We start from the raw sequence: 16,363 nt of genomic DNA on the forward strand, positions 1-16,363 counted from the left end.
TTGTCTTACTGCTGTTCCTAAAGAATAAATAGATCACACTCTTAATACTTTTAACCGATATCATCCACGATTACAATTTACTATCGAAACAGAAGAAAATAACGCCATCAATTTCTTAGATGTATTGCTGATACACAACAATAATAATATCAAAACAAATTGGTTCCACAAAAAAACCTGGTCACAAAGATATCTGAATTTTAATTCTCACCATCCAATGTCCTACAAAATAGGCACCATCATTAACCTAGTTGACCGAGCCATCAAACTTGCTGGTACAGAGTTCCAGAAAAAAAACCTGTCGCTCATATACAATATACTAAGATGGAATGATTATCCTCATGGCCTATTACACCAACATATTAATAAGAGACGCACCTACATCAACAACGTACCTGACAATAATATTGACTCTGCTCCCGCAGTTAACCGTCTATTCGCCGAACATAATGTCAAGTTTGTTGGAAAAAATTCAAAAGATTTACAACTAGTTTTTGATACGGGAAAAGATAAGATCCCCATGGGCAAACGATCCAATGTTGTGTATAAAATACCTTGCAATGATTGCAACCAAGTTTATATAGGTCAAACTGGCCGCCACCTTAACACCAGAATCAGGGAACATCAACGCAATGTACATGAGATTGAAGAACGTCACACGGCTCTAACGAAACATAGTATCGATAAACAACACACTTTTAATTACGACAATACAAACATCCTTTGTGAAGAACACAATTATTATAAAAGACTATTACTAGAAATGTGCAACATTGTAGGTCACACCAATTCCGTTAATCTTAGACAAGATGTTGAACATTTAAGTAATATTTACAAACCTCTAATCTCCGCCCACACAACAAATATTGTTTAACCTTAACTACATACAAAAAAAATTTTTTTGTCCCCATTACACAGTCCTTTCTACATAACTTTTCTCACAAAATATTTATTGTTTTTCTGTATAATTGTTTATAATAGGTTCACCTTCACTCTGGATTATATTTGTTTTCTCCCATCAGTCGTTATTCACCTGTTGACTCAATCGGTTCAACCAACAATAATTTTTCGTAAGACATGTGGAACTTAATTATAAAGAGCCTACCTCCACTTCTTTGACATTTGCGAATTAATTTTATTGCTAAAAAGACCTTCTTTAAAAACCTTTTAACACAATGACATACTGACTGTGAAGAAACACAGTTCTTTAACCTTTTTAATTAATGACTTCCAACTATTAACTCCCACATGTAAAATAACTTGAAGATTGACATTGACTACCGTCACTCAAAAGAACACTGTCTCCACCAATTGTAATTGTGAATTCGACTACATCTTAGTCCACTTACTTAATTCAAAAAAAAGGTAAATAACACTTAGAGACATTCTTATTTCAATTAATCAAAAGGTTCTTACTAATCAATAATATATAATAGCTCTAAGAGTATTACATCTACCATGTTTAAGTCTGATTACTTCTAGTACTATTATTTATTTTATAAAAAATCTTTTTGTTGTTCTTGACAGTTGAGAAAAATAAATCGTTCTGAGGAGGGCCCATATCCGGGTCGAAACGTTAACTAAAAATACGTTTACTTAGTTGACCGATCACCAGGATTCTATAATAGATTACATACGAGGTCGAGGATTCTTATTCATCAGTATGTATAATATACATATTACACACACACACACACACACACACACATATACATACATATATATAAATAAATAAATATAAATTTATAACTCTAAATAGGTTATGTATAGACCAGAAGTACGATTATCAATTTTTTTTTTTTTTCACATCGCCGCCCGAATGAAACACATGAAAATACATACATCGATGGCTGATTGTAAGCACAAAAACATTGTATCTCAAAATTTGGTTCTATACGATCGTATCTCTAATAACAATGTCATTCGAAAATTTTTCCGCTTTTTCGCTACTGAAGAAATATTGATACTGTTCAACACGGAAATGCGATTAGGATTTAACTTTTATTTCCCTCATCATGGCTCATTTGTGGAGCATAATTAATTACTACACTTGTTATCTAACACGCTCGATTATTTTCGTCAATTGCTCATTGATGATGATTAATTAATCGTTATTCTCAATTGCGCGATTCAAATATTTAAAATCTTTTGGCACATGACTGAACTTAATCACGTTTTGTAAGAACCAGCAACAATAATTTTAATTTCAAATCGCATGCACGCAGCTGCGGGGCAGCCTTAGGAAATGTTACAATCTGAATTTTAACTCGATATACTTAAAATTGAAATCAAATCTAAAGTACAATAAAATTCTACGATGCAATATTGTTCCGCTGAGCCATCGATATATGTATAATTCACTTATCGACAAGATATAAGCTTAAAAAATGTCATCTAATTTAGATAAAACCGATTATCACTGCACTAATACCATCGGTGACCTCGATGTGGTTTTCAAGGATAGGAACCTGGCTGTTATTGAACAAAGAGGAATGAATAAACATCTCACTAGTTCATAACAATCGATGACAACTGCCGTTAACAACGGTGGGCATCGGTTTAAATTAACTTTATTGTATTTAATTCACAATGTCGCATCCCATTTCCTCAGATTTATAATACTTGGTATAAAATCACCGCTTCTGAGGTAACGGTGTGATTACTATAATTTTTTTTAATCATTCAAATCTTTTAGAATCAAACAAGAATATTTGACCTCCTTCAGTTGCATAAGCGACTCGATTTTTGTCCTCAAAAAACATTATATTATTACATTATTATATAAATTAATTTGTAGACCGATGAACAAAATTTATAAAAATAAAGTGAAAAATTGAAAGAAAAATAAAAAATTGCCATCAATCTTTCTTCATTTACGTTTCAGTTTAACATATTTCTTGTGCTACGGGGATGCTTTACCTTTGAGAAACAGGATTCTCCGTAGGGTCAAATCTCCACCTGTGGACCATTGGCACAAGTGTATCACGACTGCCGGCACAGATCTGTTGAAATAAATGGAGAAATAATAAAGGAACTAAATTCTATCGAGTACTGAGCAACAAAATCACTTACCATGTGACAGCGTTCATTCTCTAGCCACTGAGTATCAAGGCTAGTAACAGATTTCTTGTACGTTTTGATTGTTTTATACCCGTTTCGAAGACTGTGAATAGTAACAGAGCAGCCAGTGTCCGCAGTGATGACGTACCGGCCATCTTGAGTCAAAGCTGCGCAAGTATATGTCACCGTTTCATCGGCAAGTTTGGCAAATTCGTTATATGTAGGATAGCCTGTGATTTCGTCAAGTTTCCAGGTGACGGAGAATAATTTTTTATCCAACAAACCAATCATAATATTGGCAACCCCCGGAACAGAGAGGAGTGATATCACTTTTACCATCTCAGAGGAGAGGGCACATTGCGTCACGTAATTGCCGTGCGTAGCGTCATACATAGTAAAAGCTCCTGTTTCTAGGTTTACGGTATGAAGTTTCGTACTGGATATCGTGAACAGAATGCAGTTTAACGTTGAATTGCTGAACTGCATAAAATGCAGCAACAGACTTGTTCCATTTGAACAAAAAAAAAAAATAAAAAATACACAGCATCATTCATTTCTAGTTTTTTCATTAAAACTAAAACAGAGAAAGAAAGGAAATAGTCTTACTATTTTCAATAAGCTCTTTAATCTTAATCACAAATTACTTTTTACCACTGCCGATACGTATTTCGAACAGTCAGATTCAGTTTATTTTTTTTCTCCCAATTTTTTTTCATGAACAAATTACATTAGCCATTGATTTATGTATATAATACTGTATTACCTCATTGTATGGTGCAATGACACATCTATTACAGAATCTTGGTGATCGGTCAACTAAGTAAACGTATTTTTAGCTAACGTTTCGACCCGGATATGGGCCCTCCTCAGAGCGATTTATTTATTCAACTGTCAAGAACAACAAAAAAATTCTTTTTAAAATAATAATACTAGAAGTACAATCAGACAATAAATATTGTAGATGTAATACTCTTAGGGCTATTATATATTATTGGTTAGTAAGAACAATTTAATTAATTGAAATAAGAATGTCTCTAAGTGTTATTTACCTTTTTTTTGAATTAAGTAAGTGGACTAAGATGTAGTCGAATTCACAATTACAATTGGTGGAGACAGTGTTCTTTTGAGTGACGGTAGTCAATGTCAATCTTCAAGTTATTTTACATGTGGGAGTTAATAGTTGGATTTAGGGGGACCTTTGGGGTACATTAGGCTGTAAAATTTTCTTCTAACCTAAGCTCTTCCCCCAATATTGACGAAGATACAGTCGATTATTCAAAAAAAGGCAAAATGGCATTTTTTTGCTCTTTTTTCATGTTAACGCTACAGGTGGAAAAAAAATTTTTTTGACATCAACCATGACAGATTTTTGTAGGAAATTTTCTGCAGAAAAAGAAACTGCCCTTCGGCTCGCTGTGCGACCAGTAGTTCCAGAGATATCGGCAGTTGAGTGAAAAAGGATCCTTTGGCATTCAAAATTCGATATCTCGAAGACAAATGGTCGTATCGAGGTTTAAAAAAAAGCATCTTGAAACTGAATAAACAGGCTATGCGACCTATGCATTGGTTTAGCTCGAAAAAATTTTTCCATGCCCGTAGAGCGAAAAAAAAAATTTAAAAAATTTTGAAAATTTTTTCTTCGTGCTTTATCCAAGGATTGCATGGCTAATAGTGCTTCGAAAAATTTTTAACCAAAAAATTCAAAAACTAGAGTCTTCAAGCTTCAAAAGCTTTGTTTTTTTATTTCTTGCACGACCATTTTTCACTGAAATACAGCCTGTTGAAAATCACCTAAAAATTTCGAAAATCTTGTTGTTCCTTTAATTTTTGCGAGAAGTATATATATAAATAAATAAATATAAATTTATAACTCTAAATAGGTTATGTATAGACCAGAAGTACGATTATCAATTTTTTTTTTTTCACATCGCCGCCCGAATGAAACACATGAAAATACATACATCGATGGCTGATTGTAAGCACAAAAACATTGGATCTCAAAATTTGGTTCTATACGATCGTATCTCTAATAACAATGTCATTCGAAAATTTTTCCGAGTTTTCGCTACTGAAGAAATATTGATACCGCTCAACACGGAAATGCGATTAGGATTTAACTTTTATTTCCCTCATCATGGCTCATTTGTGGAGCATAATTAATTACTACACTTGTTATCTAACACGCTCGATTATTTTCGTCAATTGCTCATTGATGATGATTAATTAATCGTTATTCTCAATTGCGCGATTCAAATATTTAATATCTTTTGGCACATGACTGAACTTAATCACGTTTTGTAAGAACCAGCAACAATAATTTTAATTTCAAATCGCATGTACGCAGCTGCGGCGCAGCCTTAGGAAATGTTACAATCTGAATTTTAACTCGATATACTTGAAATTGAAATCAAATCTAAAGTACAACAAAATTCTACGATGCAATGTTGTTCCGCTGAGCCATCGATATATGTATAATTTACTTATCGACAAGATATAAGCTTAAAAAATGTCATCTAATTTAGATATAATCCATTATCACTGCACTAATACCATCGGTGACCTCGATGTGGTTTTCAAGGATAGGTAATTGGTAAGTTTTTATTTCCGTGACAAAAGACTTTTCTCATAAGTTAGCCAATCTTAGAATAATTGATTTTTTTTATTATGTTTTTCACTCACATATTTTAACCAATCTTTTTTAAAACTAAAGCAACAACATACCCATGTAAATGTGTTTGAATTTGTTTAACCGAAAATGCTTTCGTCACGCCTAAATTTTATCTTTTTGGAAGAAAAATTGTATAAATTGAATTAATAAATATTCAAAGATTTACTTATAGGTATATCATGGTTCGATTTCGAATTTTCAAGTTGTATATGTAATTGTGTCAATTGCTCATACTTGTATAGGTATGTACATACACTTGCGGTACGTGTATTATTTACCTTGCAGGATATTGCGATAGGCTACAATTGAATAGTTCAGTGTGTCGTATGCAATTATACGGACGATGATTTTTTGTTCCAATTTAAATAGTATATTAAATGTAATTGTTAAGCTATGATTATACACATGAAAGTATTAACGGAATTTCCGATGACGTTTTTAAAGAAAGAATTGTTTACAAAATAGAATGATATGGAATGTATAATGATAGGAAAAAACTGATTACCAATATACTATTAATAATGTTAATTTCTCGGTGTATTTGATGCGTTGCCCAAGAGATATAACTATAGTATTTAGCGTACGAATAACCATTCTATTCGTCAATACGATACATACAACCACGTCCACTCGCGAAATGTAAATTGGAACGTAATATCGTATTCTTTAAAAGTCCAAGTGTAATAGTGTAATAAAATCGAATTGTAGTTTAGAGAATTAGTGTAATGATATAGTTTTGTCTAGCCTTATATTTTTCATATTCAAATATTTTACGCACGTCCTTATTATACGAGTAATTTAAATGTCAAAGCGAAATAAACAATTTTCGAATGGTTTTTAAATAATTGAGAAGAAAAATTCAACTATGTAAGTAGATTAATCGATTGTAACTTGTGGATAGTACGATAAAAAATGTTGAAATGAAATAACGTATCCCTGTTTGAAAATAATTAATATGTTTGTTTCTTGCCCAGATAATTGAAATACTTTTACACGTATGCAATAACTGATGGTTAAGAAAATTTTTACGTGTTCGTATTTAACATATTACAACGACTTACATAAAACGAACGTTGCGAATTTCGTGGATTTCTTTTTTTTTTCTTCTCTTATAAGTACTTTGTTATAAAAACCAAATGTTCTATTTGAAAAAATAAAACAGGACTAATTCTTTTGGAAAGATTTTCACAAGACGATTATTTCAAATGACACATCATCTAGATCTACCTGCGATTGAGTATGTGCATCGTTCGAGAGCCTCGTGAGTAATTTGACGAACTTTTACGTAACAAAGAAGTAATGGTTGGATGTGCCTTCGACTATCTCTGTATCCGTGTTATTTACAGTCAACCATCGTATCTACAGAAGATTATTATTGCAGAGTGAAGCTTATTCGACCACGTATGACCGCAACAAAATATTCGCTTGCAGTACGTATTTATACAGCGCGTAGGAATAAACAATTTTTTCTTCAAGTTCATTCAGCGGCTTTAGAGTTTAATTATCTTACTTGTGATAAAACTCGGAAACATTTGCATTATTTTCGCACGAAAACTTCATTATTTTCATGTAACAAACACTTCTCGGTAAAATCTAGCTTAACACGCAGTTCACTGGTAATCTGTAAGTTTCAATCTATTAATCTTGTTATCACTCGACGAATTGTTCATTATTGATCACAAGATATATTATGCATATAATTAGGTATGCCAAAATAATCAGAGTCAAAAACTTGGGCACAAAATCTGTGGGATCGGTTGTCAAATTTCCGTTTATCATTTTTTGACGTACCAATTTGTTGTTACAATAATGAGATTACAAAGGCTATTCTGTGTCTTCCCAGTACGTACGTAAAAGAGTCGAATAGTTATTTTAAAAAAAAAAAATGTCACATTTTCGAAAAGACTTATTTTGTATCATTGATGAATAAAAAGAAAAAGGTTCTGCGATTTCGCACTCAAATGACAAATGTTCCGAAATTTGTAATCCAAGAAACCAACTCAGCGAATTCTTGGATGATCAGCGTAAAATTGCGTATATGAACTCGCCGTACGTACAATTCGTTTAATTTTAAACACCAAAGTGAAGTTATTGTTAGGCTTTTCGACCTTCAATCTTGACGATGAACGAACGTACGAACACTACCGACAAACGGCCAATACAGAGCACAATGGTACGGTTGTTAATATTTATCGTTAACTAATCAGGTCTTTAATCAGTGATCAATTGCTTGCATCGGGTGCTGGAAGTATATTACAAACCACGGTGAATTTCGCTGTCGATCTTGACCACGAGCCAACGATCACTCGTAACGTCGTTTCTCAACCTATTATTCGTTCGGTCTTTTATAATTTTCGGTGGCAGTGTCAGGAGCTGAATTGTTACCAGGATGGTAATTTGCGAAGGAAACGAAGCCGAAGGAGACGCGACTCAGGGAGAAACGATCCTGAAGGATGTCAAAGTGTCGGATCGGAAAGGTGAGATCCAACCGGACGTCGACGTGTGCAGCATGCTGGCGCACGCTGGGGATTTTGGGAGGTACCAAATACTCCTGATGATGCTCTTTAGTCTGGTGAACGTTCTCTCGGCTTTTCACTACTTCGCCCAGACATTTATCACGATACAACCCGCCGATTTACGGTGCGATTCGATAAACGGGGACAGTAATTTAACCGATATTCTCAACGTCACGCAGGGACTACAATTAGCAGATGTAGGTGGAACTTAGGTGACGTATAAACCGACTTGGGGTACCGAGTGGACAAATTCCTTTTCTTTTACTCGTAGGATTTGTAGGTTTTTTTTTTGTTTGTTTTTTGTTTTTCGTTGCGAACAATTTGCGATTAATTGTCGGTGTGTCCGTGCACAGGTTCTGAAAATACGACCGAAGAACGGTGACAAATGCAAAGGGTATTACTTAGACATGACGGAAATCATCACCGAGGAAGAGACCGTAGAAAAATCTGTCTGGAAACTCGAGGAGTGCACGGCCTTTGACTACGACAGACATTTCGGATACGAAAGCATCGTCACCGAGGTGAGTTCAGCTACGGTTCTGGTACTAACATTAGTCACTGACATGGGGTCCAGTTGTGTAAGTAAAATGAAGAATGATTGAAGAAACGTTGGGGTATCAGATGGCCCATGTATGTATTGCTTATTGTTTTACTTTTATCGCTTGAAGAATTTCTTCCAAATTCTTAATCGTTTTTTGCTAAAACTGAGATTGGCGTCTGTTTCTGAATTGTTAAATTTTGTCTCAGAATTTTGTTCAAGTCGTAACTGTGCATAACGTAACGTTGTGTACGATAATAATGTTCCAAAACTGTCTCGAGGTCTGAGTAACCCCGTGTGAGTAATGTGGACGTTTCCATAGGTGTAAATGACTAGGGTTAAAAAACAAACGTTTAGAGGGAGAACGAAATTGGTAGAGCAGAAAATGAAGTAGAGAATATTCAGAGCTACACACTTCTCGAATATTCAAACCGTTCCAAATTAATATTGGACTTCGATGTACTAGCGAAATTAACGAATTATAAAGAACGATATCCTGTAGGTAATATTCCTGAAATTCCAGCCACACTAATTTCTCGTAGCTAGACTGGGTCTGCAAGGATGCTTGGAAAGCGGCGTTGGGTCAGTCGATGTACTTCGTTGGGGCTGTAGGTGGGACATTTATGATGGGCATTGCGGCGGACAAATGGGGCCGAGTGAAGGCCCTGATTGCCGCCTTCCTTTTTGCGATACTCGGCAATACGATGACCATATTATCAAGCGGCCTGGAGCTCTTTGCCGTTTCAAGGTTCATCGCTGGACTCGCAACCGACACGAATTTCGTTATGATGTATATAATCGGCAAGTAGCTTGAGGGTAGTAGCACCTTTTTTGAAAAGGTATCCTCCGTAATATAATTTCTCTCTGTTTCTATCGCCATTTGACACTCAGTCATGGAGTACATCAGGCCCAGCATGCGGACCTTTGGATTGAACGTTTGCATCGGTGTGTTTTACTGTCTCGGATGTAGCGTCGTACCTTGGCTGGCGGTTGGCTTTGAAACGTGGAGAAAATTCTTGGTGAGTTCTTTCACCCGAACACGAGTGACTCGCCATATTTCGCCGCTTGATTCACCTTCATTTCCTATTCTATCGTTTCTTTGGAATATTATTCACAACGATGGAGATGAGCGTCTCGGTCCCGATGGTACTGGTTCCCTTTTACTACTTCATCCTGCCCGAAAGCGCCTCCTGGCTTCTGACCAAAGGACGAGCTGACAAAGCACTCGAGGGCTTTCTAAGGATCGCCAAAATTAATGGCAAGGTTATTCCTGACGAGGTCGTCGCACGGTTTCAAGCGGTCCACAAAGACGGGGGAAAACCACCTCAGACGAGCTTGCACGAGCTTTTTAAAACTCCGAACCTAAGACGAAAAATGTCCATTCTGGTGTTCAAAACGTGAGCAAGTCTTCCTTACCGTTTCCTTTTTTATCCGTCGTTACTGCTTTTCTCTTCCGCTAACATTGCGCTTACAGGATGACTTTGACACTTTGTTACGACGCCATATCACGAAACGTGAACATAAGTGGCACCTCACCGTTCGAGATATTTTCCCTCGGTTCTCTCACCGTGTTTCCAGCCTGTTTGGTGATCCTGACATTGCAGGACAAAATAGGGCGGAAGGGACTTTTCTTCATTGCCGTTTTGCTCTCGGCATTTCTAACGTCTAGCAGCGGTTTGATGCATGCGTTCCTGAAAGATGCAGGTAACCACCTAGAATATCTGCTTTGTAAAATTTAATCAGAAATATGCAAATACCGTACACTTTTATGAAAAAATTATCATCGCAACGAAAATTTACCTAAAAACTTATCAACCGTTTCTTCTTTATCTGCGTCAGAGATACTATCCACAGATCTGATGGTCCACATGAGTATTGGTCTATCAGTGACTGCTAGACTTTGCGTTGTTATTGCTTTCAACTCCGGGTCCCAATATGCTGCCGAATTAATACCTACAGTGATAAGAGGACGAGGAGTAGCCCTGATTCATGTTGTTGGATACGCCGCCAGCTTCCTTAGTCCACTTCTCTTATATCTGGTTCGTATATTAATAACGTCTATTTCTTTACTACCGATAAGGCGGTCTAGGTATCATCATCGTAATTATCAACATACGCATCGGATTCTCGCTTCAAAAGGCAACCCTGGTTGAAAACGATTTCTACGATTTACTACGAATTTTTAAAGAATTTGGGATATTTCGTACAATTTTGTACAAAAAATTTATTTCTTACAAAATTGTAAATTGTATGCATAGTTTTTTCTAGGAACTTGTAAATTTTCATGAAAATTAGTATTTTTTCAGTAAAAAATCTATAAACTACTACAATTTTTAACGAAAATTAACAATTCTTTACGAAAAACCGTGCATATTTACAACTTTGTACGAAATAATACGAAATGTGCCAATTTCTATAAAAATTCGTGGTGGTAGAAATTTTCACCCGAGAAGAGTCAAAGTAATATCTGCAACTGTATTTGCGGGAATGTATGTCGGGTCACCTGTGATTAGGCGCTTTTCCTGATGGCGCGCTTCGTCGTGTCGCGTTTCGATTGCGTTTGGTAAACACGCGCCATATACCTATGCGTGTATTCTTAGCTCGGATAATTTTGCATCACCGTCGTTTAATTATAGCTTCGTTGTGCACGCGACAACGATGACGACAAGACATGCGCATCCCACCTATAATGTCAGTATTGCACAATCGGAAGTGTCAATTAGCGATGCGTCGAACAGTTTTGGCAGCCCGTCAATGTCAAATGTCAATGGCAAATTATGCCAAGGCCGGCCTTGAACTCGACCTTGAGAAGCGAAATCGCATTTCCGCATGGATAAGGTTGCTAGGGATGTTCGATCTCCTGTAGAAAAACGATCTTTGGATTGATTCAAATCGATCTTTTGATATCATGTGAAAAGATCGATTCTCCCGAAGATCGAGTCAGAACCGAACATCCCTAAAAGTTACAATATTTACGTCCACGTACGAAAAAATCGGAATTATAATATGGGATATAAAAATAGTATGAGCATCATTTCAAACTTCGTTTTCTCAAAAATTTTGTCAGTTATTAATAGTAAATTGTTTTGTTGTTATGTAAATCTCGCAGTCTAGGTTTTGGCAACCGCTGCCTGATCTTCTTCTCGGGCTGCTGTGTTTCATCTGTGCATCGCTCACTCTTTTATTGCCGGAAACCCTGGGACGAACACTTCCGGCAACATTAAACGACGGCGAGGTATTTGGCGAGGAGGATAGACCCTGCGATTTTGCTTGCTGCGGCGGTAGGACGAGTCGTCGTGGCCGAGATGAAAATCGGGACGAGCAATAAGTAGCAGCACCACATTGGATGCAGCGTAGCAAAACGTACCTGTATAAATAAAAATAATTCATCCTGACTGTTTCATTTCTGAGACCGGATTAAGAGGAGAAAATACGTGTACAAAAAAAAAAAAAAAACTAACATCCGCACAAAGTAAAATAAAACATCTTTGAAGTTGAATTTCTGTCTACGTATTTTACACTATAATTCGAGTTGACGATTGGTGTGAAAATAATCGCGAGAGACCCGAGCGAGCGATTACAATTCGTTGATCCAGTTAAGCTAAACCGACTCTGCGACAATTCCAGCGCGATTGACCTTCCGAATTGATTAGGTATCGCGACGCAGCGTGCTTCCAAGTTTCTAACGTCTGCGTCGTTTCACCGCTCGCCGTTTTGGCGCGCATGCGAAGTTCGGTTTGCTTCGCGAAGCAGCGGCGAAGCTCGCGGGGCAGAAGAAGGGGGGGGGGTAGGAGCGGGAAAAGAAGGGGAGCGCCGTACAAACCACTACACGAGAAATTGTCCATTCCGTATCCCACGTTATCCGGGCCGTGTCGGAGCTCCAGGGACACGCCGAGCGTATCTCTGCTGCGTTAGCTCCGAAATAAACAAAAATTATAATTTTAATACATTAGCTGTAGTAATAGTAAGAAGAAAATTACAAAAAATATACTAAATCAATGAGTACGTAAAATACGATTAAAATCAACGAGCAGAGTGCAACGGGGATACAAACGTTTGGTATAAGAAAATTAATATTAGACTGCAGGTGAAGAGAATTGTCAGGGGACTATTGATTAATTATAGTTGGGAGAAAAAAATTTTTAATATATAAATTTATTTTACATCAATCTGAAACAGATATGTCGGTCATATACAAAACTTCTATGGGTGTGATTGGTAAATTCGTGCCGGAGAAATTGCAGCCTTTGTGGAAACATCCAGCTGGTAGGTATATCCGGAGTGGATAGTGATTTGTGATTATTATATTATCTTAATTGGCTGTTAATTATTCTGTCAGATATTTGTAGAATGTTAATAAATAAGTCGTTAATCCGTCGATCAAGAAAGTTTGACAACACACGTCATAGATTTGCCAAAATCCTCGACGTTTACGCAACAACCGCATGCATTGAATAAATCCGAATTAATCACGATATATCGTTGCACGGTAGATAAGCTCGATAACGTTCTTCGGAAAATATTCTCATTCAAAACGAACAGTTAATTATTCGTAACCTCGAATGTCACCGCGAACCGATGCATCGCAGTGACGAGTGTCAGAATGTCAGTGTTATTCCTCATTCGTCGATGTCAGGGTCACGTGATCGCGCGCGTAGCGTTCCAATATCATTATCATTGTTCTTGCTACAACTCGACCAACTCGACTACGCGAATGCCGATGTATGTACTATTATTGTTATTTATTCATATTTTTCAGGTCCGCAAACGATCTTTTTTTGGGCTCCGGTATTCAAATGGGTGAGTGTTAAAACGGTTTCTATGAGAAGTAGTAGAATATACGCAATATCAGTATTTCGCTATCTCTAGTTTATTACTATCGTGAAGCTACATTGATATTACATGCTTGGACCGAAGAATTTCGGCATGTTTAAACAGACTGTACCGCGTACTTAAAGGTAGCGATACACGTGGAGCACGTCTATCTTTATATCGTTTCGTGTGTGTAACACATGCATTCGCAAAATCAAGCTGCATGATTGACAATAAGTACGATAAAAGACGACGTATGATAATGATACACTGCGTTTTATTCGATAAGAGAGAAGAAAATTAGGAATAGAAATGATCGGTTAAACACAATAATATGCATGTAAAAATGTATAAACTTTCAAGCTGGTTGGTAGAAAATTCCTGAGGCACGATTAGCTTCCGATATTTAATTACTCCAGTTGAAACTCGAACTACCCTCGTCCTTATCGAATGCTTAATATTAAAATACACGCGGGTTTGACTGACGAGATAAAAATACGCGAAGCAGCTTCTGTATGTATGTATACATACGTACTTATGACGTAGGCGCACAAGTGGTGCGTGTATGCACGTGTATATTGGTAGAAAAAAAAACATGATCTTTATTTAAAACAATTATTCAGCGTCAAACTCGTTGACGTAGACGCTCCGCCGCTTACGTAAGGTATGCTCGTTAAAGCGGTTTGTCAACTGGGCTGGGAATTATTGCCGGCCCTGGTGGAGGTGCGGATACGAAAGCCAAAAGGTGACGTTTCTGATTACGTCGCATTTTGATTACACGCACGTGTAGAATTCTACGATTACGCATCCTACGGTGTCTCGCCATTTCGATCTTCGTTAGGAGAATAGTCGAGCCGCCTGATTATGTTGCGAAACAGACCGTTATATAGAAACGACGGAAACAAGGAACGAGTTTCGCAGCGAATGCCATTCGTGCTGAAGTTTCGCCTCAATTCTTTTCTCTGAAAATCAACGATTATTGTGAGGATTCTGGATTTAAAAATATCTGGGTTGTGGATCTTGAAAGACTGATAATCCATTCCTGCTGCATTTAATAGAGTTCATTCGTTTGTTCACTAGATTACAGTTCAACTTGAACTTTATCGACAGATGTGCTGATCTGAAGTTACACTTTCCATTTGTAAAAGTAATAATCAGTTCATCGTACTATCAGTTACATGTCAATTTTGATTGATCGAGCAGTTTTCTATAAATTGTGATAAAATTGATACAGTTTAAAATATGTATGTATTTTTGATACCGCTGATTTTTGACATCTTTTTCTTTAAATGAAGCTTGTCAACATCTCTGTATTACGCCGTGAATATTTTTTGATTTGAATATACGCCTTGACTAAAAGATTGATAATCGTTATCGCCGAGTTCGTCTCTTATTTAACTCGTTATTTTTCTTCAATTACGTTACTTGTTTGTTTTTTTTTATTTTCCAGGGTCTTGTTATCGCAGGTCTCAGCGATCTTAAGAGACCAGCTAGTGAACTCTCGATATCACAGTCAACTGCTTTGGGAATGACGGGATTGGTCTGGAGTAGATACTCCCTTGTTATAATCCCGAAGAACTACTCTCTCTTCAGCGTTAATGTATTCGTCGCTTGCACAGCGCTCTACCAAGTATCCAGAGCAATAAAGTAAGCGTATAAATAACAGGAAATCGATTTCCCTTAATCATACACCTGTCTATAGACATCGTTAAGCTTTATTTGATGTTTCAAATTTCAGATACCGAAGAGATTTGGCAGCTCAAGAAGCTTTGGAGAGTAAACAACAGTAATTAGTAAATTCATAGACGACGAATATACGATGAAGGCATTCCTGGCAGCAGAGATAATGCTCTGGGCGATAAAAATGGACACAGACACACGCGCGCTCAAACATACCGACATACGTAAACGCAGGTAACTCTAGGCAATCGTGATAAATTATTGACCCTGAACTGTGAAAAAATTTCCAACTGTCGATCGAAGAACGGCAAACATATAAGAGTTAAACATACAAATGTACGCATACTGCATAGTGAAAATAATGTGTATATAATATAAGATACCGATGTGTATCGGTGTGTTACTTGTATTTTATACCTATACGGCAATTTAGTAACTCGTTGCCGGAAGCTGGTCTTCCCGCAGGTAAGATATAGACAAAGGTACATAATATAATATAATATAAAACATAAATATAATTATCATAGGAATAAAAATTCGATGTGTTCAATCCTAGATATAATCTATCGGATATACATCGCATGCATGCTTAGGTGCGTTACCTGAAAATTAAAAAAATTAAAACAATGGAACAAAAGACAAGAAGAAGTAGGAAAGAAAATAATAAAATTAAAATTGAACTGTTACCGCGTTGCATTTCTATTATCCTCTTGCCAAAATTGATTAAACGGCATTGTACTGAAACAAATTCGTAATATACAGATTTCTCCGCTATTCCAGATTTCATCCGGTATGAGTATAATAACAATCCTAATGGTTTAAATAATGTTCAAAGTATTGCTTTGGATTAGGATAATACGAACTGTTAGTAGTTGTCTCGTAAGAGTATTTTGTTATGATTCTGAAGAACATATGCTTCCATTTTACATGAGACTTTTCTCCGGTAGAAGAAAATGAAAGAAATTAGACTCTTATCACTTCTTGAACGCAAATTCGACATAACATAATTCGGTGACTATCAAAGTTCTAGGGGTTCAAGGTAACACGGATGTCACCCCAATGGACTAGTTTTTTTTCTTTCATTTTTCC

General features: G+C 36.5%; 3 protein-coding genes and 1 long non-coding RNA gene across 10 annotated transcripts; 3 read left to right on the top strand and 1 right to left on the bottom strand.

Moving 5' to 3' along the window:
* The first annotated feature begins 1,601 nt into the window (after nt 1-1,601).
* Nucleotides 1,602-3,640, top strand: LOC124294722. The gene is made up of 2 exons (XR_006904649.1): nt 1,602-1,661; nt 2,404-3,640. It is a non-coding gene; the product is annotated as an uncharacterized LOC124294722 (long non-coding RNA).
* Nucleotides 2,332-6,924, bottom strand: LOC124294721. The gene is made up of 5 exons (XM_046741392.1): nt 6,790-6,924; nt 3,824-3,948; nt 3,073-3,562; nt 2,920-3,002; nt 2,332-2,472 (listed from the first exon to the last, which is right to left on the bottom strand). Exons 2-5 carry the CDS (start codon nt 3,826-3,828, stop codon nt 2,400-2,402), a joined length of 651 nt encoding a protein of 216 aa, XP_046597348.1. The 5' UTR covers nt 3,829-3,948; nt 6,790-6,924; the 3' UTR covers nt 2,332-2,399.
* A 113-nt stretch (nt 6,925-7,037) lies between these two features.
* Nucleotides 7,038-12,744, top strand: LOC107225525 (organic cation transporter protein). Of its 6 annotated transcripts, XM_046741389.1 has the most exons (10): nt 7,170-7,351; nt 7,721-7,777; nt 8,093-8,441; nt 8,598-8,765; nt 9,325-9,583; nt 9,674-9,801; nt 9,908-10,179; nt 10,257-10,486; nt 10,622-10,821; nt 11,892-12,744. In XM_046741389.1, exons 3-10 carry the CDS (start codon nt 8,118-8,120, stop codon nt 12,108-12,110), a joined length of 1,800 nt encoding a protein of 599 aa, XP_046597345.1. In that variant the 5' UTR covers nt 7,170-7,351; nt 7,721-7,777; nt 8,093-8,117; the 3' UTR covers nt 12,111-12,744. The 6 variants fall into 6 exon arrangements, with proteins under 6 accessions (XP_046597342.1, XP_046597343.1, XP_046597345.1 ...); XM_046741386.1 differs by lacking the exons at nt 7,170-7,351; nt 7,721-7,777 and adding an exon at nt 7,038-7,158; XM_046741387.1 differs by lacking the exons at nt 7,170-7,351; nt 7,721-7,777 and adding an exon at nt 7,083-7,158 and having other exon boundaries at nt 8,086-8,441.
* On the top strand, nt 12,635-15,960 carry LOC107225521 (mitochondrial pyruvate carrier 2). Of its 2 annotated transcripts, XM_015666026.2 has the most exons (5): nt 12,635-12,869; nt 12,962-13,048; nt 13,542-13,582; nt 15,045-15,241; nt 15,333-15,960. In XM_015666026.2, the coding sequence occupies exons 2-5, from the start codon at nt 12,964-12,966 to the stop codon at nt 15,382-15,384; spliced, it is 375 nt and encodes a 124-aa protein (XP_015521512.1). In that variant the 5' UTR covers nt 12,635-12,869; nt 12,962-12,963; the 3' UTR covers nt 15,385-15,960. The 2 variants fall into 2 exon arrangements, with proteins under 2 accessions (XP_015521512.1, XP_015521511.1); XM_015666025.2 differs by having other exon boundaries at nt 12,635-13,048.
* Nucleotides 15,961-16,363: the final 403 nt, after the last annotated feature.

The sequence above is a fragment of the Neodiprion lecontei genome, chromosome 5 (genome assembly GCF_021901455.1).
Source record: "Neodiprion lecontei isolate iyNeoLeco1 chromosome 5, iyNeoLeco1.1, whole genome shotgun sequence".
Taxonomy (NCBI): domain Eukaryota; kingdom Metazoa; phylum Arthropoda; class Insecta; order Hymenoptera; family Diprionidae; genus Neodiprion; species Neodiprion lecontei.